At 34.4% G+C, this 26,660-nt stretch overlaps 1 protein-coding gene across 7 annotated transcripts in view; it reads left to right on the top strand.

The window, feature by feature from the left end:
* The window catches only part of HDAC9 (histone deacetylase 9), an 890,491-nt gene extending 886,201 nt beyond the window's left edge, over window positions 1-4,290 (top strand). For all 7 annotated transcript variants that reach the window (XM_081283850.1, XM_081283851.1, XM_081283848.1 and 4 more), the window contains one exon: window positions 4,104-4,290. In XM_081283850.1, coding sequence (XP_081139976.1) covers window positions 4,104-4,143 — 40 coding nt within the window. In that variant the 3' untranslated portion in view covers window positions 4,144-4,290. The remainder of the gene's footprint in view (window positions 1-4,103) is intronic.
* The last annotated feature ends 22,370 nt before the right edge of the window (window positions 4,291-26,660 follow it).

Genomic DNA, 26,660 nt, shown 5'->3' with positions numbered 1-26,660 from the left:
TTTACTGCTGTCTTCACAGTTCCTGAAAGAGGTCCAAGGCACAGAGTGAACACTCTATGTCTATTTCAAGAGTCCATGGAAAGAGCTGGGGACAATGGCACACACCTGTGATCCCAGCTATTCAGGGGGCTGAGGCAGGAAGATCACAAGTTTGAGGCTAGCCTGGGTAGTTTAGCAAGAACCCTGTCTCAAAATAGAATTAAAAGTGTTAGGGATGTAGACCAGAGGCAGAGCACTCCTGGGTTCACTCTGCAGTACTTCAGATAAGCAAGAGAAAGAGAGAAATCAGTAGACCAGTAGTCTGGGTAGTGCTAGCATTGCAGTTGTGAGGCTGTGAAGCCTTCCCAGATATAGGAAAATGAACTATGGCAGTATGCTAGATAACAGTTTAACACCATTTAGTGTACAATAAGACATTTGACCCAGTTGTCTTGCTCTTGGAAATGAATACCAAGATATTCTCATCTGGAGTCACTAGAGTTCATGTACTAGGAGGCTGACCACAGCTTTATTCATGATGGCTATAGTGTTAGAGTCAAGCCCTATGTCTATTACTGTGAGAATGAAAAGTTAAAATATGAATGCAAACCACTGGGATGCCATGTAGTAGTTAGTGGCTACAGATTAAATAAATATGAATGATGCATCTAACAAATACAGTATTGAGTAAATTAAGAAACAGAAATGATGCATGTGTGTATAGAAATGAAATTTACATAAAGTAAAAAGATATGCCATTAAACAATAATAGCTTTAAAGAACACAAATAATGTATGCAACAAGCATCAGATTGCTTGTCTTTGAGGAGGAAAAATAAAATGCACGGATTAAATTAAATAAACATAACAAGAGAAAATATGTCCTACCAAATAACAATCTTAGTATGGATTAACAAATATTTTTTTTAAAATCATAGAAAATAAAATATTAATTTAAGGAAAAATATAGGAATTTAATTTTATGCTTTATCTTTCTATCCTTATCTTTCCTTCCTGCTTTTACCTTTGTAAACTAACTTAATCTATGATTGCTGGACTGAATGGATCTTTCCCTTTATTGTATAATAATAATCTTTTGCTCTTCATTGATAGAGAACTGTCTGTGTTCCCTGTGAGGCAGGCTTGTAGTAGTAGAAGTTTTTGTCTTTCAATTAGTTAAACTGTTGTACTAAAATTTATCTTTGGTGGGTTTACTTTACAGCTATCTCTGAGCTTACTGTCTCTACCTCCCTGCTTGTAAGGGAACTTAAATTCAAAGATGTAGAAATTGCAATGTCTTCCCTTCCTCCATCCTTTTCCACGACTGTGTTTTTATTAATCAAGGTAAACTGAGCATAGCTCTATGAATGAGTAAAGTGGGAATCCCCCCCCCAACATTTCCAGAGCTTTGCTTCTCACTTTTTCCCCTCAAAACAGCCATTAAAGAGACAGAGCTCCTTCACTAACTCACTTTCCACGTGTTTCTTTAAAAACATGAAAACAGGAAATATTTATGTAGAGACAAGTAGTAAGAAAAGATCATTCCCCTTGCACTGAGAGCTATGAATAAAAGACAGGAGATTCTAAAAATTTTTGCAATGGAAGATACATGTGATGCAATTATTCTGTAATTGTTTAACATTGTATGATCCATTAGCATGCTCTCTTTCATTAACTTATTGGATTCCCACACCCTTAAGGGCAAGTCAGGGGTTATTATTTCCATTTTGAAGAGAAAATAGATAATCTAGAGACACCGACTCTTGCTCAAAGTTAAATTGTAGAACGTGACAGAGCTGGAACTTGAAGATAGATCATCTACCCTTATATATGAGCTATTTTCCAATGTGCTATGTATAAATGCATCTAGCTGCAAGACATGAAAGAGTTGGTCAGTTGTGTGGATGTGGATGTGATTCGGTAAAAGGTGTGCAACAGTAAATGGACTACCTTCAAGAGAGAAGTTAGTAGGAAATCATTTTAAAGGGAGGTTAGGGACAAAGAAATATCTGATAGAAGGGTTTTCTACTTGCAAGTCTCTGTGATCCAACAGAAGAGGCTCAGTTTTCACCAGTGAGTGACAAAAATTGTAGACACCCTGCCCACACCCTCAAAAACAAGGTTGGACCTGTGTGGAATGCACAGATTCTGCACCAGAAAGAGAGATCCTTTATGTGGGTGACCCTTGGGATACTTCCTGCATCCCATTCTCTGTGGAATTCCAAGTCCTGTATGTGGGGAAAAAAATTGTCTCACTGTGGCTTTGGTTAGATTTAGGACAATTCAGTCTGCATTTAGAGTATTCAGTTTGAGTATTCTGCAAGTTCTTTGTCCACATATTCTCAGATGTAAATAAATTTGTATATTTACACATAAATTTGTTTCAAAATTTAAATGTTTTCCTAAATGTTAAATTTTTCTTCTTGGAGTGCTGATCAGTTTAGATAGAAAGGATTTTAATTAAGTATGACTCATTTAGCTAGCTTTAATCTTGGTTTAAGTGTTTATACCAAGTCTAAACACTTTCTCACAGCCTCTGTATCCTGAACATTCTTGGACAGGGTATAACTTCCTCAGAAATGACTTTTTTCTTTTTTTTTCTTTTTCTTTTTTAGTACTCTTCACAGACTATTTTAGAACTTTTTTCTATTTGCTAACATTAAATGATGAATATCTTTTGCTTCTCATTCTTTAAAGGATGTGTTAAAATCTTTTTTATTACCACTCCATGGATAATATCTTACTTTCATTGTTTTAAATATATAATAAAAAAATGCTCAGCTAAAATAGCAACTGCTTTATTTAAAGATGCATTGAAATCTTGGCACTTTTTCTTTATAAATCTGTAAAATAACATGGCTAAGTAGTTCATTTGTCTTCATAAACAGCTGTGTTTCAAACATAGCATTTTTTCCTAATATGAAAGTGATTCATTATACAACATTGGCAAGAAGATAAACACTATGAAAAGAAAATGAAAACCGCGTACCTATTCTCCCACCAGCTAGAAAGAACCAACGTACAAATAGTGAGTTCCCCTCTGGTAGCACAGGCATGACACTGTGTGTCATGTATCTGTGTGTCACTCTACTCGATTTAATGCAAATTGTAGATGATGAAGAGATGAATCCACACATCCAATAACTAATGTCTCATAATGTTTGTTATTTACATCCTTCTTTATTTATTATTATTTTTTTTTAGCCTTCACTAATACCGTAAGGAACATCTTTTCCCTCTGATTTATGCCTGAAACCATAGCTTCACAGAAGGGTAGTTACAACATTAGTAATTGCAACATTTGCAAATTACAGAGCTCAGACTCAAACTCAATTCTCCCTGCATCTCAAATCCCAGTAATCCAACTTCCCCTGACAATCCAACTACCTCATGTATTTGGATTCCTGCTACAATTTGTTCTTTTGACTAAATTAAAAATCATTCTAAAAGTTTGCCTTTAAACACCCTCAAAGTGTTACTAAATTAAGGCTAAATCTGAAGTATAAATTTTCAAGCAATTAGTTTTGGTTTTGCCCGAGCAGAACACCCCACAGATGATGCCGAATAAAAACTATTTACACACTACCATAGTGCATTTCTTATAAAATGTTGGTTCTGTAGCAGCGATTTGCTAATCAAATTCAGAATTTGATTTGAAATGCCTCCGGCAGGCAGCCAACCCAGTTATGAAAGAACAGAAGCAAAAACCAGAGCCCTGGTGAGACTCCTTCGGAAGCTAGCTAGGTCCTTAGCTCTCATTAGCAAACTGGTTCCATAGGAAATCACTGCAATTGCTCCTAAAATAAAATATTGTAGTTAATTTTTGCAATAAATTATTGGACCGTACTAGACACAAAACATGTACATTTTGCAATCTAGAGTTATAAAATATTCTGACATGTTTTAATATAAACAGGAACATTTCCAATGATTGCTTGGATCCAAAATGTTTTTCCACTTGACATTTGTTTATACTTCCTAGGAAAGAAACTCTATTTATGGATAACTGAATAACACAAATAAACATCAGAGAGAGCTGAAAAATCAGCTTTGATTATGCATGAAAATCTACAATGTCATTGTGTACTCTTATGCCGTATTCTGATTGCCTGTTTATTTTTACAGAACTGCTGGTGAGCCCATGGAAGAGGAGCCAGCCTTGTGAAGTGCCAAGTCTCCCCCAATATTTCCTGTGTGTGACATCATTGTGTATGCCCCCACCCCAGCACCCTCAGACATGTCTTGTCTGCTGCCTGGGTGGCACAGATTCGATAGAACATAAACACTGGGCACAAAATTCTGAACAGCAGCTTCACTTGTTCTTTGGATGGACTTGAAAGGGCATTAAAGATTCCTGAAACGTAACTGCTGTGATTCTAAAGTTACAGTAAACCACGATTGGAAGAAACTGCTTCCAGCGCGCTTTTATTACGCTGGGTGACCCACTCCCAGACAAAAGTATGAACTAGAAACATCCATTACCATATTAGATATTGTTAATTTCAGAAGCTGTAACATCCAGTGAAATTTAGGGCAAAAACCTGAAACATACTCATTCCTAACATTCTGATCAGTTTTTTTATTGGGTAAATTTTGTCAGTCTTAAATTGTTTCCAGGATTTGCTTTCAGCCTTGAACGGGTAGCAATTCCAGACAGATCGCCGTGGTTCTTTTTTTTTTAGTTTTGTTTTTGTGTTTTGCCTTCATTTTAACACATGGTTCAACTCTTCCTAGCAAGAGTTCAAGATGGAGGACCTGGGGGTGAGGCTTTTCTCAGTGGAATCAACCACGCTGTATCTCAAAGTCCACATGCCAAAGGAAACCCACATATGTATGTAATGGTGCAATATTTTATGTCTTTTTTTTTTTTTTTTTTTTTTGAGGAAAATTACCCTACTTCCCTAGCATCCCACTCCTGGTTCTCAGGCAGGGACGATTTGCAATTTTGTAGAGGATGAGGTCTCCCTCCCCGCATACCTTCCTTGTCTTGATGACAGTGGTTCTAAAGGTATGTTCCCTTGAAGATTTGCAGTCTTTGAAAAAAAGCACATGACTTTTCAAAGATGGTCTTAATTTGTTCCAAATCTATCAAGAATTTATTCTCTCACCTTTCCTTTTCTGCCCTCCATTGCTTCATCTTCTTTTTTTCCCCCTAACCTTTTATCCTTCCTTCTTTTAGAAATCCTGGCAATTACTCATAATCTCCCCTATTCCTCAGGGGCTTTGAGTTTTTCCATTTATTTTGTTTACTTTTCAGATTAACACCATTGCATTATCTGATTGTGTTCTTTTAGCTTTGAGACTATTGAAGCAAGGTGGCTTAAACAATGTCACTGAATGTTCTAGATTTGGAAATGTGTTAATGAAGGCACTGTTAATGAAGGAACTGAGTTAACCTAGAAACTGTGCCTTCGTGTGAAAACAAACACAAAATTTAACCTTTGCACATGTTGCCTTAGTTGCAAAGGTTTAAAACAAAGGACATTTATTTCTGAGATTCAAAGAAATTTACTAAATATAAATAAGCAGGTTATCCCTACCTCTGAAAATTCTATTTCAATGTGTAACTCAAACACCTAAGGACACCAAGGTAGAATACCTTGCATATTTAATACCTGACAATACTTTCAAAAGAGTTGATGTTTCTTTTTACATATTTTCCTAACTCAACGGATATATTAAAGCCATAAGTGAAGATTGTCATGCTTTTATTCAGAAATCTGAAAGAAACCTTAATTAAAACAAGGTTTTAGGAAAGGCCATGATATGAAAGATATGGAACAATATGGTTTTAGTTAGAGAGGACTCTAACCTGTAAATCAAAGATGAAAGATTTCACTCAAGTAGAATTATATAACTCTCTTTTGTTATACAGTCAGACCATATTTTCATGCATTTGGTTTTTTTAGGATTACCATTTTAATTTTAAAGACTTTTATTACATACACAAAAATGGCTCAATACTTGGTTTAACATCTTAGAAATTTGAGCTACCCTTTGAAATAGGAAATCTGAAATGGAATGTAACTTAGTATTAGGTAGAAATGACTTTCATTGCATAAGGGTTAGGTCAATCAACTCATAAGAGCAATGAATTTCTTGTAAATTTCATTTTCTTGATATTTTCAGAGAAATTTATCCCAATTATATTTGCTAGTTCTTATTAATGTGTAGTAATTTCTTGAAGAAATTTACTTAAAGAAAACCAAACAGGGAAGCCAAAGGCTTAAAAAAGAAACCTTTTCCCTTAAAAAAGAAAACAAACAAACAAAACCACCATTTATATCACATTTTAATTAGAAACATAATTGTGAAGTTTTAAAAGCAACTTTGTAATTATAAATCCCCCATTATTACCTTTCAGTCCTCCCAAATATATATATATTTTTTTAGATGTTGGAATAGAAATTCAAACAGTATAGCACATTCATACTAATTTACTGATGTTTCTTTCCTCCAACAAGATAGCCACGTACTTCTGCTGAGCCACCAGTTTGATAAAGACAACTCACTAGGACATGGCCATGGTCGTTGAGATTTAAAATATGACACATTGAGTTAATCACACATCCTTCCAGGTGACACTGTGCCCAGTTGGTTGCAGTTAGAATCATTAGGATACCGGGATAAACTGTGGAGAAGATTAATCACAGCTGAATGCAGTTGTAAGAACAGAGCGCCAGTGCTTTTTGATTATACTATTACAAGATGGACCGTAGCCCTGAGGGACAGAATGGAGCCTTTTGAGAATATCAACCTTTTTGTTTGAAATAAACCAGCAGTTTTTGAACAGGCACTTCACTTGCTCTAGTTTTCTTCACTTACCCATTTAATTTTTATAGTTTTCTTCACTTACACATTTAATTTTTATCATTCACAATGGCTCCCAATGACAGGGTGGTAGAAGAGTGGCGCCCTGAGCATTACCAATTATCCTGGTCCATATTTTGAATGATAATCACATTCTTTCAAGTCTTATGATATCTCATACATAGTAAATAAAAATAATAATTTAGGGGAAATTTACTAGTAAGTAATGCTATGAGTTTAATGAGATTTCATAATAGATACAGAAAGAAAACAAGAAAATTAATTTTCTCAATCATATAGCATAATTTGGAGTGGTATGTTAAACTGTTAAATACTTTTATCAAGTAGTGGGCAAACTGAATCTCTGTTGAAAACAGGAGTTATCATTTAGTAAATGAGAATATTTAAAATGAAATATTTTTAAATATTTTAACAGATTTACATATCGATAATGGAGACAGAAGTCAGCTTTTGGAGAAAACATTTATTTTAAAAACAAACTTCTACAATTCGCATTTCCTATTTCCTAGGAACATAATTTTGCCTTCGATTTGGAATATAACCCTATGTGATACGCTCACGCATCACTGACGACATGGTAGCCTTGGAAAACAGTGCTTCTTCTCCCACAAAGGCTTCAGAAAACACAGGACTAGTGTCTCCTGATAGTTCAGTCCTGTTTTATTTCTGGAGATCAATCAAAAAGCCTTGTGGATTTTCTGGGTTTCTTTATAGACTCCATATGAAAGTAAAATAGAAGGATCATGTGGAAAGTCTCTTGGGCGAAAATTCCTCTTTAATAAGCAAATATATGTTTATACGCCCAGCATTTATGTTTAGGACAATTTATTTAAATATTTTTTACTATTTATCTTCTGAAAATTTACTCTCAATTTTTCTCACTGGATACAAGTATTACAATTTAACAGCCCCAGAAGAAACAAAGCAGATTTTCTGTGTTAAAAGAGATTTATTCTGAGCTTGACATAACCATTCTGTCAGAGTCTGACATTGTCATTCCTAGTGGTATCTATCTTTATATACTTTTCCCGCTTTAGGAATGAATTCACTTGCCTGCTGAGAAAATAAGAATTGGGTGGGGAGAAGTAGGGAACAACACATCTGTTAGACTACTTCCATAAAGGGAACATTTTCACCTCCGAAAGAAATGAAAACCAGAAGACCTATCCTAAGAGGTGAAGGCATTTTATTGTTGTCTTCAAAACTGATCTTCTTCATGGTCATGATCACCATCAAATTTCTTGTGTTCCCAAAGGACACAATTATATTTGGTCTTCAGTATTTTGTACTACTTACTTCCTTTTAATAGAAGTATTATTAATTATTTTATCACCTTAACACCATCACTAAAATATATAAGTGCCTATTTACAGTTTCAATTTTGGGGCATATTTATATTGAAAATCATAGACCTGGCCTCCTAACCAGAACAGCTTGCTTTGATCCATCACATGTTGCATGAAGCAGAGCATGATTTTCACATGGCCAGAGGACAACCACTTCAATGAACACAGTATACACACACAACACCATAGAACTCGGTTTCCCCAAACCAACTGCAGTTCATTTTACCTATGATATTCGTGGCTGGTTTTATATAAAACATTAAGCGACAACTAAGTCAGTTATCAATATGTTGGAAATAGTTAGGTTAAACAAACATTAGACTATTGATCTGGGGCTGCTTGGAGTTGATCCCTGTAACAAAGTATTAGAGTTGTAACAATTTTTCAAAGCATCTTAATTCTCAAACTGGAACAGTTAACAAATACACAGTGAATTCACTCTACAGTGCCAATCTTTTTAACCAATACTTTCCTTTCTTCCTTTCTCTGTTCTCCTGCTTTCCTGCCAGAACCAAATTGCCGTGTCTAAACAATCAGAATAATTTCTGAAATCTCTACTTTGTGTTTTCTAAGCAGAAACATTCTTGACAGCTTCTTTTCCAAGACTCCACAGGACATGCTTTCCTTCATGCCATTATATGTAAAAACTAAAGCTAGTCATCTTTATCATTCTTTTTTATCTCTTCCTTTTCCAGAACCACTTAACATTTTTTTTTCAAAATAAGATAAATAAAATTATTGTGTTTGGGTCTGTAGTTTGGGACTTGGCACTTTATTTTATTAATTCAGAATTTGCTTTTTGCTTCAAAGATAGTTTTCTACCATTCTTACTACTATCCAATTATGTTGTGCTGTTATTACATCCAAGTTGTACATACAATTTCCTTGCCCTTTGGAAGATGTCTTTGTGAGACAAACCCACATGCATAAACTTCCACCTGAAGAAAAACATGGCAAAAGAAGCAGTTTTAAATCAGTATATCTTGGAAGTAAAAGAATGCCAGATTCTTCAATGAAGATTGGAGTTCTTTTATTTTCTTGTTTGGGCCTTAGGCAAGTTACAACATCCAATAGAATAAGGAGAGGAAAATGTTTTCTGGGAAATTGTGGTCATATCATTTAGCCTTCATTGTGGTGCCCTTTCTTGAAGATGGTATTTTGTAATAATTGATAGAATGATTGCAGCAATATCTGCCTATTGGTCTTATTAACTTAAAATTGAATAGAAATGGAATTTTAAAAAACTCTATAAAGAATTCTTATTCTATAATCTGAGGAGTTGACTGCAGATAAAAATCTCCATCAGCTTTTCCTAAATTGTGAGATTCTCAAACTCTTTCTGGATCGTTGATATCAGAATCTATCTACAGGACAGCTAGGTTATAGGAAATTGCCTTTTCAGTAGTTGCTGGGGAAAACCAGCATACAGTAAAACATGAGTAGCCATTTTGTAGGTTAGAGATTTTACAGTTTATGTCATTAGAAAGCAAATATCCTGATATTTTGAAATCAGGTGGGCAGGTCAGGCAGGAAACCAATATTTATTACTTTTGTGATTAAACACTCTAGACCAGGCTTACTGATCTGTGTGCCAATAATCTGGAGTTTCTGGCTTAGTGTAAAATTAAAGTGTCTTTTCTATTGTGGTCTGATATCTGTCTTTGTAATAAGATCAGTTTGTTGTCCTCTGTATGCCAGTGGTTTTGCCCTTAATTTTTTTTGGCTAGCATTCACCAAGATCTGACATTCAGAGCTGCTGAGAAAAATATATGTTGCCAAACTTCTTTTCTTAAAATTGTGCTGCCAGTGGTGTTTTCCCAGATGTGCAAAATAATTATCTAATTAAGGATTAATACCTAATAACAATACTATTGTTGAACATGCTCATGGAATGTTCACCTTCTTTCTGATTCCTTTTTTTTTTTTTTTGTATTTGAAAACACAGTTGTGTGTTCCAAATTATTGATGTTGTTAGTGTCACGATTCTTCTTCTTCAAAAAAAAATGAAATATGCCCTATTGTCTTGTGTTTTCTACTGAATTAGATTTTCCTCTAGTCCTATGTGAATAAAAGCTATTTGAAATAAAACTGTTCTTATTTTTCTACATCCTAGATGACTACTATTAGATTCTGCATACCAGATATTTGAAAAATATATGTTGAATAAATAAAATATTAATTATGACTTATCTTGACATATACTGTTCCACTTTCTAAAAATGAAAAGATTGACTTTGCAAATAAATCTTCCTTATAATGAAATGACAGCTCACAAAAAAAGAGAAAGAAAATTAAAAGAGTTGTTGGTTTGAATGTAGTTTTGCTGGTCAAGATAAAGAATAATAAGATTTAACATAGATTAAGCACCAACCATGTGCCTGTTACTCTATTAAACACTGACCAGAATTCTACTTCACCACACTTGAACTCTATACCATGTGTGTTAATACTTGCAAATTCCAGTGAGGATACCGTGCATCAAATAGGTTAACTCCCTCATCTATTGCAGACTGTAAGAGACAGGATTTGATCTTCATCTATGTCTGTCTAGCTTTAAAGTCTGTCCTCTTTCCAAATGGCATAAATTATATGTCAAAGATGGCATACTAAAGATATTTTAACCCAAAACTACAATTAACCTTTAGAATAGACTGTATGCTCAATCTCTGCTAACCTTAACATTTTATTGAATTACCATCTTAAATGGGTCTAGTAATTGTGGCTAGGTTTGTACAGTAAGTACAAGTTACAAAACAATTCTTTCTTTCCTGATTTCAACATCTTTTTAAAAATCTAGCCAATAACTCTAAGATGTCTTTGAAGTACATACTCCAAAAACTCCTGAAATCTATTCCAAAACCAATACATAGTTTTGTATTTTAGAACCCCCTGCAATGTTTAACATTCTAAAGCATAATTGTTTCCAATGGACAATGGTTTGGGTTCCTTTTAGGAAAAGATAGTAATATTTTGTCTAACAGAAAGTAAACCTGAGATGGAGTGAGTGAGTATAGTCTGTTTCAATGGTAAACACCTTTGGTTTAATCAGATTTGTCAAATGGCAAATGTTACTTCATGGTTCTTTATTTTAAGTTTCCATGGTGAAAAGAAAGCAACTTCAACAGCAGAGTATAAGTAGAAAAATAAGAATGAATGTCAAACTGTTCCTTTTAAAAGAGTAGATTATAATTGAAAATAGAAGTCTAATGAATTTCTATCATTAACTTAACATTTTCATGGTGCTTTAGAATTATTGAACTCACAGTCCTTGCAAATATGGAATTACTCCTGGGCTTTCCAATATCAATGAGTTGAGCTCATTCTTACAGTCCTCCAGGTTGACCATCAATGGATCATTCCTAACACATCTTAATAAGTACTTTGGAAAAGATTTATCTAGTCTTTTAAATGTTATAACAATTGGGAAGCAAGATTCAAGATAAGAGGTGAATAAATTTCCTTTTAATATTTAAAAATTGAAGAAATTAAGAGAATTGAAAAGATTGCATTCACCTCAGATCAAGTTAAATTTGAAGTTCTTAGTGGATCTAGAAAAGACACTATGAATTCCATGTCAAAAGTTTACATAGTACATTTAAAATATGATATAATTCCCTGTGCATTTTTCCAGTGTTGATTTGTTTCCAAAACAATAAGATTTAAAAATTAGTATATAATAAATAAAATCAACTTAATGATAAAGTGATTATTTTAATAACAATTTAATTATATACTTATGAAGATTTATTCCTAATTGAATGTAGACTTTAAGTCCACATAAAATGAGGTAATTTCCTTTAAGAATGTATTTTAGTGCATTATTTTACTTTTTTTTCTCCTTTGCTAAATATATTTTTTTCAGTTGTTCTACTTATTATAAAAATAAAAATATTAATAATTATTTAAAACTTATCTTTTGCTCTAATTTATATCTCACCATAATCCTCTGAGAGGAGTAATATAATACATGAAAAAATTGAAACTTTATGTCAGAACAAGGCTCATCTTCTTTTTAAATTCTTTTAAAAATCTTTTAGATGACATAAAAATTATATATATTTATGGGAAATAATGTGATGATTCAATGCATGAATACATTGTATAATATTCAAATCAGAGTAAGCATATCTACCTTATCATAAATTTATTATTTCTTTATGATGAAAACATTTAAAATTCTTCCCTTTAGCTTCTATGTATTTTGAAATATACAGTACATTATTGTTACCAGTAGTTGCCCTTCTATGCAAAAGAACATGAAATATTATTTTTTTCCAACTATAACTTACTATCCATTGACCACCTTTTTACCAAATCTCCCTTTCCCTGCTCTCCTACTATTCTACTTTCAACTTTTGTGGTGTCAACTTTATTCGGTTCTACATACAAGTAAGATCATGTGGTATTTATGTTTCTGTGTTTGGTTTATTTCATTTAACATAATGTTTTCCATTTCAGTCCATGTTGTTGAAAATGATAGGGTTTTATCTTTTTTTAAAAAAAAAAAGCTTAACAGCATCCCATTGTGTATAAGTACCACATTTTTTTTTATCCATTCATCAGTTCATGGAAACCTAGTTTGTTTACATTTCTTGGTTATTTGTTTTATTTCATTTTATTTTTGGTACTAGGGATTGAACTCAGGGGCACTTGACCACTGAGCCACATCCCCAGCCCTTTTTAGTATTTTATTTAGAGACAGGGTCTCACTGAGTTGCTTAGTGCCTCACTTTTGCTGAGGCTGGCTTTGAATTCTCGATCTTCCTGCCTCAGGCTTTTGAGCCACTGGAATTACAGGTGTGTGCCACCACTGCTGGGTCTTGGTTATTTTGACTAGTGTTGCATTAAACATAAGCATGCAGATGCTTTTTTTTTTTTTTTTTTTTTTTGGTGAGGGAGGGCTGGTACTAGAGATTGAACCCAGATGGGCTTAGACATCAAGCCACATCCCCAGTCATTGTTAAATTTTATTTTGAGACAGGGTCTCACCAAGTTGCTTAGGGCCTTGCTAATTTGCTAAGGCTCTCTTTGAATTTAGGATTCTCCTGCCTCAGCCTCCTGAGATGCTGGGATTACAGGCATGCACTACCATGCCAGGCCAGATGTCTCTTTGAGAGATACTGATCTGAGATACTAATTTCATTTCCTTTAGATATAAACCCAGCATTTTAATTGCTGGATCATGTGGAAGTTCTAATTTTAATGTTTTGAGAAACTACCATTACTATTTTCCATGATGACTTACATAAGAGTCCATTTTCTTTACTGGTGTCCAAATTAGTATATTCAATGAAAGCAGATAGTGTTGAAACTTAGAAATGCAGAATATTAATTTTGTAGAAATCCCTAAAAATCTCCCTAGAAATTTCTCCCTAAATTCTAGTCACTTGCTTTTCTTTCATTATTTTTAAAATAACAACTAATAACGATTTCTTTCAAGTCCCAATAATCAAGTTCTGCGATAACCATTTCTAATTCTCTCCATTTGCCCTTTTATACAACATAATTTCTGACCTCTTACTTTTTACAACACTGATCTTAAATAAAGCAGTACTTTCAATTCTTTCATCAGATTCCAAAGCCTGAGAGAATGTAGTACCCTCATCAGACATGAAGTTAGAGGTTGTTTCTGTGCCACTAAAACAATGCTGCCATTTTGAAATTTTAAATTCTCCATTTTAAAATTCTGCTCTTAACCAGATGTATTCTAATAATCACCTACGCTTTTTCTTTCTTTTTTTTTGTTTTTTAGTTACATACGTGTACATCTCTTCCACTAAACTAAATTCAACCCAAAAGCCACAGAAGTCAAAATCTCTGCTTTACAATTATTTTCGATTTATAAAGGACTGACAAATGCTATGAAATACTTCCTTCTTGTAACTACACCTTTTAAATTCAATGGGAAGTGAATGGAAAAATATATGGAGCCCCATGTAAGAATCGAACAGAGTTTTACAAATTTGTGTGTGTGTGTGTGTGTGTGTGTGTGTGTGTGTGTAAGATCAACCAAGTCAGGCATTTAGTTCTTTAAGAAATAGTGCTTTAAGAATTAGAATTAAAAGCAGCTAAGAAGCCAGTAAGGTGGCACATGCCTGTAATCCCAGTGATTTAGGAGGCTGAGGCAGGAGGATTGTGAGTTCAAAGCCAACCTTAGCAACAGTGAGGTGCTAAGCAACTCAGTGAGACCCTGTCTCTAAATAAAATACAAAACAGGGCTGAGGATGTGACTCAGTGGTCAAGTATCTCTGAATTCAATCCCCAGTACCCAAAAAAGAACAAAAAAATGCAACTAAGAACACAACTCTTGCTTACTTACACCATAAAATATTTAAGTTTGGTAAATACATGGTCAGAGTATTTCCAGAGAAGAAAATTCTAGCCTCAGAATCCAGACTTTGGTTTCCAGCCTTATTTCTATAATGCCCTAGTTTGTGACATTTGATAAGTCTTTTATCTTCTTTAGTTTTCCCATTTAATGATAATTATACATTAAATTTCTACTATTTTAGTGATAACTTATATTATTAAAATGCTGCCTACACTTGAAAGTCCAACGTGTTATTATGTCTCTTCCACTCTCCTCTTGCAGAATATGAGAACCTTCAATTTTGTACTGTTGCCCACACATCATTATTGTTTAGTATTCATTTCCCTTGTTTTGTAAGCCTTGATTTTGTTTATGACAGTTATTGTTGTGTACAAATTACTATTAATATATTTTATTTATAATAACAAAAAATAATAAGTCAGTAACTATCAAGATTTTGTCATATTAGGTAATTTATTTACTTGGTAACTTTGCTCACCCCAGTTTTTTTTTTCTTTCAGGCTGAGAATAATTAACTTACTCCTATTTTGCCTGTTTGGAATATATTTATTTATTATGCTCATTCTTTAATGATATTATGGATGGTATAGAATTCTGGACTACAAATGATTTTTTTCAACACTATGATAACCTTATCTTATTATCAAATTTATGCCTTGACTTTCATCACCAAGATGTCTTCAAATGCCTAATTGTTGCTCCTTTGAATGTTATCTATGTTTTATTCTTCCTCTCTGAAATATCTATTCAGATATTCTTCATAAGCAGCTGAGATTTTATATTCAACCTGCAAGAGATCTAATATGTTTCCTAAATCTGAAGATTTAATCATTTCTTCTGGTCTGGAAAATTCTAGTTACTTATATGACAATAGCTCTTACAATCTCCTATTCCTTTCTTTACTAATAATTATTAGACATAACTTTTATTAGACACATAAAAGTCCTCACTGTACCTTTGTTGGTAAATTTGTATTTTATATTTTTCATTGCATTGCCATTTCATGCTGCCATTTCAGCAATTTCCTTTCATTGTCCAGGTCTAATTTCATGCATTTTTATCCTATAAATTTTAACTTTCAAGAATTGCTTCATTCATTTTTAACAGCATACTCATTTTTTCAGTATTCCATTATTCTGGTGTCTTATTATCTTACTTTAACATTTTTATAAATTTTCTACACGTTCCTATTTGAATTCTCTTTGATCTAAATACTCAAGTACTTACTTTTATTAATTTACCCTAATTGCTTTTAAATTCTGAACTCATTTTTGGTAAGATTTTTATCAATTGAATTCCCTGTTATCTAGATTAAGGGTATATTCCTCTCAGGCAATTTTGCTTTTCCATTAGACAGACATTCCCGCAGTTTTACCACCTACAACCATTTTAATGCTTGTCTTTCTGTTTATGGATTCTCTGACCACATGACTAATGTGAATTAACATCACAAAACTTGGTCTAGACTTAACAGTCTCAGGAGAAATATTTTGCCCCACCCAGTTTCCAGGAAGAAACAGCCACCTATTTGTTGTGATTCCATTGTTTGCTGGCAGATTTTTCTTGAATCTATCCCAACACTTAGGGGACAGCCTTTCAAGGATCCTGGGTTAATTATGAACATGTGTGACAGGCTTGGTTTCTCAGTTCCAATTCTCTATTTTAAGAAGTTTCAAGTATTCATCTCCTTTTCTGCACTAAAACAAAGATCCTTGGGTTACACAGACTGCCATTCCTCCCAACCTCTTTAAACCAACAATAGCCTCAGTGCTCCATCTGCCACTCTCTTTTCCATTGCCTTCTTCCTTTTTGGTGCATGGATATTTTTCTAATTTAAATAAATATAGCTGCACATTTAAAAGAAAATTCTGTCCAGCTGCTCTTGAACTTAATGTCAAGAGTGTTGCAATTTATAAGATCCTTGATATAGACATTGTTGGAAGTGGGTTTTTGGTTCCTTCTATGAAATGAGAGGATTGAATACCTAAACTCTATAGTTCCTTTAGTTCTGATAGTCTGAATTTTTCATATGCATGAAATTGATACTTCAATTTCTGAAACTACTCAGAATTCCATTACTGAAGAGCACTCCTCCGTCCGGATAATGAGCAGCCTGTGCCATAATAGTTTTTAATAAAACAAATGTGAATGAAGTGTTTTTAGGCTGCTTCAAGACAGAAATCAAAAGGTAAAAACAGATAGACCATCTACAGAGATCTAATTACTCTTCATTATTTGATGTTTACTTCGACCTCTGAAAATTACCTCTAATAATGGAGTGCTGGTAGTCCTTTCTTTCAGTGTATGTGCTTAATCTTACTGTTGGCAGCAAATGAAAAGAGGAAGGAATACTAGTGAGTGCCACTTGTTTGAAACTCAGAAATGAGGATAGGATTACAGGGCATCATTTTCTTCTCTCTCAAAACATGACAGGAAAACAGATACCAATTACATGTTGGAGGGTGAAAGACATGGGCTAATGTTTGGCAGGACGTACAAAGCTGAGGTTTCATTTCTTTGCTCTCTAGTATATACTGTGGTCGTGTTCAAGTTTAGGCTTCACTTTCTTTTCTAGTGAAAAAGAGATTTAATAAATAGGTTACATGTACTTATAGCTGCTAAATGACATGTGTCCTCTGTTTTGGGATATCCCTTTTTTGAATCATTTCAATATATTGTGCGTGGATATCTTTCTGACTAAAAAGTACTCATTGAAAGAAAGAGGAACCACTGCTGTGGGACAAAAACATTTTCCCTCAAAAAAGAATGTACAAGCACACAAAAAAGATGTGGGATTTTTATGAATCATATCCTGTAATTTTTCACTTTTTTTCCAGCTACCTCCTTCTCAGAACAGAATCCAAGAAAACCAAAGAAAACTATTTGTGCTGTGTGCAAAACTTTTGCCAAATTGAATTACATAATTCATCTAACAGATTTGATGAGTTCCTGGATGTAATTTATAAATTTTCATTTGGGGCACTAGGAAATAATGCATTTGTTATATATGAAAAACACAGTGTTTGTTACAAGACCATGATTTGTAATTGCTCAAGAATGTCTCTGTATACATGTAGAGTATATATACATGGGCATAAAACTTGGCTATTCACCATGTACATTTCAGGATATTTGCCTATGAAGAGAATGGCCTGTGGAGTCAAATTCATGAATTGGAAAAAATGAAGCATTTCTATTAATTTATATTAAAATATTAGTTAAATATTTGACCAACTTGGAAAACTCCCAGGTAATTATAATTATACTCCCACTAATGTATCATGTTTAAACTCATTATATCTTATTTCCTATTTCTGAAAACAAACACTCTAAATTATGAAGAGATCACATTGGCATGGTGGTAGAAGACGATGCTCTAAGAATTTGTTCCTAACAGAAATATCAGATAAACAACTATGGACTTAACAAAATAACTTCATAGGAGCTCTATAAACAAGTCAATGACCTATGGAAATCAAACAAATGCCCAATAAAGAAAAAGCCACAATCAAATCGTAGAAAATTCTCTTGTGTTTTTATTCATCCACACTTATTCCACTCCATGTACTGAGGTCAGAAGAAAATGATCTGTCTGAGTATGCTCAGTTACTATAACAAAATGCCATAAGCTAGACGACTTAAACAACCTTTACTTATCACAATAGTGGAGCCAGGAAGTTTCAGATTAAGTTTCTAGCGCGGTTTAGTTATGGTGAGTGCCCTCTTCTGGCTTGCAACTGATTACCCTCTTGCTGCACATTTACATGAGGGGAAAGGAAACTCTGATGTTTCTTCCTCTCCTCATAGGGCATTAATTGCACCGTAGGGTCTCCATTCTAATGACCTCATCTAAAAGTAGTTAACTCCCAAATGTCTCATTTTGATAACATCAGATTGGGAATTATATATTAATTTGAAGGTAAACAGACCTTCAAATTAATATGAATTTAGTCCACAATATAGTCCAATTCCTTGATCCCTCACTCAGGTCAGAAAGAGGGAGGAAACTTGTTTCTAAAGTTTTGATCTATCTGTGAGCTGCACAAAGGAATGTTATCACTGTATCTAACTCAGAACCCGGGAAATAAATAGTGGCATAGTTTAAAGGTTGGAAATCATAAAAAGTAGTGGTGGGCATCATGGCATGTGAAAACTACAAGAATACTGTGGACTTGAAAGTACCTGGGAGCAAGAAATTGACTATAGATGGAGAAATCAATAAAATATGTAGACCCCAAGAAACTTGAGTAAGACTCTTTGGAAAATTAAAATATTCAAAGGCAACTGGGACAAAAGAAAAGCATATCTATAAGCTCAAACAGAATCCATGCCCAGAAAAAGACTTGAGAATATTGCTCCCCAAACTAAACTTATGGTTTCCCAAGCTAAACTCAAGTCTCAGGGTCCTACTAATCAGTAAAGGACATTCATGCTAATCTTCAAGGACTGGGAGAGGTGGATATTTTTTCAAACGTCCAATAATCAACGAGAGATCACATAACATACAAAGAAATAGGAAAACATATGAAGAATCAAAATAAATCTCCAGAAACAGCCTGAAGAAACATGTATCATGATTTTTAGACAAAGATTTTAAAACAACTGTCTTAAATATGCTTAAGGCTACTAATGGCAGGCACAGATAAAGCACTAAAGGAAATCAGTGATGCAATCTTTGAACAAAATGACAATATCCACAAAAGGACAATTTTTAAAGGTAAAAAAAATGCTAGCACTGAAAAATATAATAATTAAATTGAAAATTTCACTAGAGGGTTGAACAAAAGGCAGAAGAATGTTTTAACAAATGTAAAGATAGGTCATTCAAATTATTCAATCAGAAGAACAAAAAGAAAAAAGAATGAAGAAAAGTGAACAGAGCCCAAATGACTTAAGAGACACTGTCAAATGAGTTAATATATGCATTATGTAAATCAGTAATAAAAGAGGGTGAGAAATACATAGAAAGGCTGTTTAAATGAATAATGGCTGAAATTTTCCAAGTCTGAGGGAAAGGCACAGATACAAATATGAGTTCAAAACCAGCCTCAGCAATGGTGAGGTGCTAAGCAATTCAGTGAGATTCTATCTCTAAATAAAATAGAAAATAGGGCTGGGGATGTGGCTCAGTGATTGAGTGCCCCTGAGTTCAATTCCCAGTACTTCCACAAAGTCAACATGCTATACTGACATGGTCACATCAATGTTCATAGCAGCTCAATTCACAATAACTAAGCTATAGAACCAACCTAGGTGCCCTTTAGTAGATGAATGGATAAAGAAAAAGTGGTACATATACACAATGGAATATTACTCAGCCATACAAATAGAATGAAATTATGGCATTTGCTAGTAAATGGATGGAACTGGAAGCTATCATGCTCTCAGATATGTGGATGCTGACTCTCAATAGGCAATTGGCAGGCAGGGATTGGAGGTTCACTGGATTGGAGAGGAGGGAATTGGGGGGGAGGGAAGGGGATGGGAATAGAAAAGATGGTAGAATGAATTGGACATAACTTTCCTATGTTCATATATGAATACATGACCAGTGTAACTCCACATCATAAGCAACCACAAGAATGGGAAGTTATATTCCATTTATGTATGATAGGTCAAAATACATTCTACTGTCATGTATAACCAAAAAGAAAAAAAATTTTAAATATTTGAAAAAATTGGCTCCAGGTTTGTGCTATCTATAAGAGACCTACTTTAAATCTAAGAACATAGGGTAAGTTGATAAAGAAAGAAAAAGATATTCCATGCAAAAAATTCATAAAAATAGAGTTATGTGTCTATACTTAACATCAATCAAAATAGAATTTAAGTAAAAATTGTGACAAGAGACAAATATGGAAATGACATAATGATAAAATGGTAAGTTCAACAGGGAGATATAGTTATCAATATCCAGGTACCCAATACCAGCACTCCTAAATATATAAAAACTTTGAGATAATTAAGGGAGAAATAGACAGAAAAACAATAATAGTAGGAGACTTTCATATTCCCTCTTAATAATGAGTAGAACAACTAGATGGAAAAGCAACAAAAAACTTGAACTTGAATAATACCATAGACCGATAAGACATATATAGAACACAAATATTTTAAGTGGTATTTTTTTTTTCATTCAGAGTCTCTCCCTATACCTCTTCCCCAAAATTCCTTTGTCTTAAATTTTCTAGTCATGTTCCCTCCAATTGCCTGGTCATCCAGCCAAACCACTGGCCATAGCTAATGAGTTGGTATATAATCCCCTTTAGTAATTTCTCTTTCCGAGAAAAGTGAAAAAACGGGTGCATTGCTTGAAGTTTTGCCCACTGGAAGGATTTTACTTTATCACTGTTTTTCAGGGATGCCCCAAATAGCACTGAAGCTGTTGAGTGGCAACTGAATATCATGGCTAAGTCTTCTCTTCTTCTGTTAACCAATTGTATATATGTATCACTATAGCATGATGACTTTAGTTCTTCAACTACTGAGGAGTAATATAGTTGGGTCAGCTGGTGGTTCCATGTCTAGTCTTTTGAGGAAATTCAATTTTTGTTGTTGTTGTTTTTTTGGTACTGGGAATTGAACCCAGTGGTGCTTAACCACTGAACCACATCCTCAGAGCTTTTTTGAATATGTATTTTATTTAGAGACAGGGTTCTCACTGAGTTGCTTAGGGCCTTGCTAAGTTGCTGAGGCTGGCTTTGAACTTATGATCCTCTGCTTCAGCCTTCTGAGCCGCTGGGATGATAGGTATGTGCCACTGTGCCTGGATTATTGTTTGTATCCTTGATAACTGCCATTCTGGCTGGTATGAGATGAAATTTCAGTTTAGTTTTGATTTACATTTCCCTAATTCCTAACGATGTTGACCATTTTTTTCATATATGTGTTGGCAATTTGTATTTGTTCTTTTGAGAAGTATCTAATTTATTTGCTCATTTATTAATTTTTGGTGTTACATTTTTTGAGTTCTTTTTATATTCTAAATACCAATCCTCTGTCAGAAGGGTAATTAGTAAAGATTTTCTCCCATTCTGTAGATTCTCTCTTCACATTCCTAATTGTATCCTTTGCTGTTCAGAAGCCTTTTAATTTAATGCCATCCCACTTATTATCTCTTGGCATTATTTCCTGAGCTTTAGGGGTCCTATTGAGAAAGTCATTGCCCGTACCTATATGCTGCCGTGTTGACCTATGTTTTTTTTTTTTTTTCCTAGCAGTTGCATAGTTTCTGTTCTAATTCCTGAATAATTCCTGTTCTAATTCTTTGATCCATTTGGAGTTGATTTTTGTATAGTGTGATAGATAAGGGTCTACTTTAATTCTACATATTCCTGTTTTCCCAGCACCATTTGTTTAAAAGGCTATCTTTTCTCTACTGTACATTTTTGGCACCTTTATCAAGGATCTGCTGACTGTAGAAGTGTGGGTTTGTCTCTGTACCTTCTATTCTATACTATTGGTCTATATGTCTGTTTTTATGCCACTGCCATGTAGCTTTTGTTACTATCATTTGAAGTCAGGTATTGTGATGCTTCCAGCATTGTTCTTTTGGCTTAGGATTGCTTAGGCTATTTTGGGTCTTTTATTCTTCCAAATGATTTTTAGGACTATTGTTTTGTAGTTCTGTGAAGAATGTCAATGGCATTTTGATAGCAATTGCATTGAATCTGTATATTGCTTTTGATAGTATGGTCATTGTAACAATATTAATTCTGCCTATTCATGAACATGGGATGTCTTTCCATCTTCTGAAGTCTTATTCAATGTTGGGACCTCTGCTGACCACGGAAGTGCAATTGCTGGGGAAAAAGAAGTCCCCAGTCTTGTGATTCTGGTTTTGTGATTCTCCATGTACCTGACAGAGCTTGAGAAATGGCTTCCATATACGTGCCTGAACGGCCCCAAGATATGGCTTCCGCAAACACAAAGAATAACTCCCCAGCAACGGGGCACACATACCTAATGGGGTATTGTTTCTGTAACTAGGGTAACAGGGCTCTGTTTCTGCAACTGGGGTGCCTAGGCTACCCCAATCTGGGGGACTCTCCAATCTCTGATTGGCCCCTGCCTTTGCCCCCACCTCCCTTCTCCTCTCTCTATATAAATCCTCTCCCTCCACAATAAACTGAGTTGCTGCAGCCATCTCGGCTGACTCAACTCCAGACTCGGTGTGATTTTTGCCAGGCAGGGTGGCGGGCGGGTCGCGACACTCACCCTCTCGCTCAGCCTGGAGACACTCACTAGCTGGTCTAGTGATTCTCCTCAATCTCTGTCGGAAGGGCGGTTCCAACAATTCATTTTCTTTTATTCAGTGTTCTATAGTTTGAATTTTAGAGGTCTTTCACCTCCTTGGTTAGATTTGACTGTTCTAAATAATTTTTTTTTCCTGATGGCTTTCTCAGCAGATCATTGTTGTTATATAAGAAAGCTATTAATTTTTGTATGCTAATTTTGTGACCTGCTATTTTGCCAGATTTGTTTATTAGCTCTAGCTGTCTTTGGGTACAGTTTGTTTGGATCTTCTAAATATAGGATCATATCACATGCAAACAGTGATAATTTGACTCCTTCTTTTTAAGCTTTTATCCCTTTTGCTTCCTTCTCTTGCCTAATTTCTCCAGCTAGAATGCCTAGTACTGTATTAAACAGGAGTGGTGAGAATAGACATTCTTGTATTTTAAAGGAAATGCTTTGATTTTTTTCCATTTACTATGAGGTTTGCTTTGGGTTTTTCATATATAGCCTTTATGATGTTGAGGTAGGTTCCTTCTATTCCTAGTTTCTTCAGTGTTTTTTTTTTTTTCATGAATGGGTACTAAATTTTGCAGAAGGCTCTCTCTGCATGTATTAAGATGACTAAGTAATTTTGTCTTTAATTCTAGTTATGTGGTAAATTACATTTATTGGTTTGCCTATGTTAAATCATCCTTGCATCCCTGGGAAAAATCAACCTGGGTGTGTTATACAATCTTCTTACTATGTTGTTGAACACAATTTGCTAATATTTTATTAAGAATTTTTGCAACTAAGTTCATCAGGAATATTTGTAGCTTTCTTTCCTTGATGTGTTCTTATCTGGTTTGGGTATGAGTGTGACACTGGCTTTATATAATGAATTTGAAAGTATTCCATCCCTTTCTATTTCACGGAATAATTTGAGGAATATTGGCATTAATTCTTCTTTAAAGGTCTGTTAGAATTCAACTGAGATTCCATCTGGTCCTGGGTTTTTCTTTGTTGGGAGGTGTTTTATTACTTCTTCTATCTCATTACAAGATATTGGTCTGTTTATATCTTTCATGACTTTCTGACTCAATTTTGGCAAATCAAATGTGTCTAAATATGTATATGTGTCTTCTAGGTTGTTCAGTTTGTTGAAATATACACTTTTGAAATAATCCAGAATGATCTGCTGGATTTCCATGATGTCTGTGGTGATTTCTCCTTTTTCATCTCTAATTTTATTAACTTGGGTCTTCTTGCTTTTTCTTTTGATTAGTGTGGATAAGGATGTATCAATTTGGTTATCCTTTCCAAGAATCTACCCTTTGTTTCACTGATTCTTTATGTTGTTTTTTATCCTTGATCTCATTGATATTGACTCTGATTTTACTTCCTTCCTTCTATTGGTTTTGGAATTTGTTTTTTCAAGGGCTTTGACTTGCATTATTAGGTTGTTTACTTGGGATCTGATTTTCTTATATAGGCACTCATAGCTATAAACTTTACTCTTAGAATTGCCTTTATAGTGTCCCAGAGGTTGTAATATGTTGTATCACTATTGTTGTTAGAATCTAAGAATTTGTTAATTTTTCCATTGATTTCTTCTATCACCCATTCATCATTCAAAAGTGTATCATTAAATCTCATGTGTATATGTAGTTTTTATAGATTTTTTTTCAGGTTGATTTTTTATTTTATTCTATCACAATCTGATAAAATGCAAGGGATTATATGTTTTTTTTTGTATTTGCTAAGAGTCAATTTATGGTCTATTCATTTAAGTGTTGGCTTCACTCTTCTAATGTAAATGTAATGTCATAATGTAAAATGCTGGCCTAAGAGTTCAGATAGTGATAATGCACATATTTTATTTAAAATATTCATAAAATACTCTGAATATAATTGCTTATTGCTCCTTCATTTTACATAAAATATGTACAAACATTATAAGGACTTTCATCAATGAACTTGAACACAAATAAAGCAAAAATCTTTAATGAAGTGGTTGATAGAGCAGGTAGGAAGAGATCAGGATTAAAAAGATCTGAATTCTTTTTTCAGTGTATATATCACCACAGTTTACATAATTTTCTTCTACCCCACTATTTCTCTGGATGCAATTTCCCCATGATGAGCAACTGTGAGAATCTACTGAGCAAGTCCAATAAACTCTTACTTAAGACTTTGCCAAATCAGTTCCTAAACCAGACCATCAAGGAAGACATATATTTAACACAAGGAAAGCTGTTAACATTATAATGAACAACACAAAACCCTTAGAAAAGACCATGCATTATGCCCCAGTCCGGCTGCAGCAAAATAACCGGGGGTGACGAGCAACTTGTGTAGATTGATACAGCAGGAGTAGGAGCCGTTTATTGTAGGACAACAGAGGTATTTGTACACTCCACATAGCTTATCTTTTTTTTTTTTAAAGAGAGAGTGAGAGAGGAGAGTGAGAGAGAGAGAGAGAGAGAGAATTTTTAATATTTGTTTTTTAGTTCTCGGCGGACACAACATCTTTGTTGGTATGTGGTGCTAAGGATCAAACCCGGGCCACACGCATGCCAGGCAAGCGCGCTACCGCTTGAGCCACATCCCCAGCCCCACATAGCTTATCTTAATTAACATAAACTAGATACAGCAGTCAACCAATAAGAAATCTCCACACTTAATGGCTCGCTGGCACCACCTCACAAACCACTCCCTCTGGCATTTTGCCAGGCGCCATCCTGACTTGTTTACAGACTCTAACAGCATTAGATGAAAATTTATCTATCCACAGAGTAGTATGAACAAGCAGAATTTACAAACTAGCCATATTTGTGAACACTTGAAGGAAAACCAAGAGAGAGAAAATGCTTCAGAAAAGACAGCTGAAAGGGCAAAGAACAAACTTCTACTTTATACTCAAACTGTGGAAACTTCAAAAGGGTTAGCTATGTATGACCCTTTGCTACAATTAATTTTTCTTCTAGTAGAAAATGGATCTCTGGGGCTGGGGATGTGGCTCAAGCGGTAAGCGCGCTCGCCTGGAATGCGTGCGGCCCGGGTTCGATCCTCAGCACCACATACCAACAAAGATGTGTCCGCCGAGAACTAAAAAATAAATATTAAAAATTCTCTCTCTCTCTCTCTCTCTCTCTCCTCTCTCACTCTCTCTTAAAAAAAAAGAAATGGATCTCTGTCTTTCCAATTAATCTGTACCAAGTCAAGAATTTTTAGTAGAAAAATAAGTTCTTACAGCCATCTATTAACACAGAAATGAAAAAATCTATGGATTATTGACTGATTTATTCAAAGCTGATTGCAGTCAAAAGTAGCAATCTAGTTTTCCAAGAGTCTAAGTTGTGAAGCCTGTGCAGATTAATATATGACAGAAAAAACACTACTCTGCATTAGTTGGGCTTTGTCTGCAAAGAACTTCTGTTCTTTGCAGTTGCCACAGTGGGGTTTTCCTGCCATTAGAAGGAAGTACTGTCTGGAAAGTTAACTTGATAACTTTGATTGTGGTGAGCCAAGTCATACCGAGGTGGGTAGTCTAGCTGGGCTTCTGCATTGGAAGTCAACTATAGAAGCTACTGAAATATCACTGGAAAATGGTCCCAGATAACTCAAGTTTCCACAGGGGACTTCTTATATAACTGGCAAAAGGTCAATTGGCCCTGATTTCCCTGAAACAGCACCCTAGAGAAGAAATCAAGCACACTCATCATTTACTCTTGCCTGACTTTATTAAAAATTTTCTCACAGACATTTGTAGGTTATATGGTACAACTTAGAGTCTCAGGCAGCATGGGGCATATTATCAGATCAGGTGATTTATATTTCTATCTAAAAATGGCAACCTTTTATCTGGTCTCCAGGAACTTATTTCATTAAGATAATCAAAAAAGAAAATTGAAAACAAATATCAGGAAATACTTTGCCTATATGAAAATCAGTGGT

This window comes from Spermophilus citellus, assembly GCF_964194105.1.
Source record: "Spermophilus citellus genome assembly, chromosome: 3".
NCBI lineage: Eukaryota > Metazoa > Chordata > Mammalia > Rodentia > Sciuridae > Spermophilus > Spermophilus citellus.
This window is presented reverse-complemented; position numbering and strand designations above follow the sequence as displayed.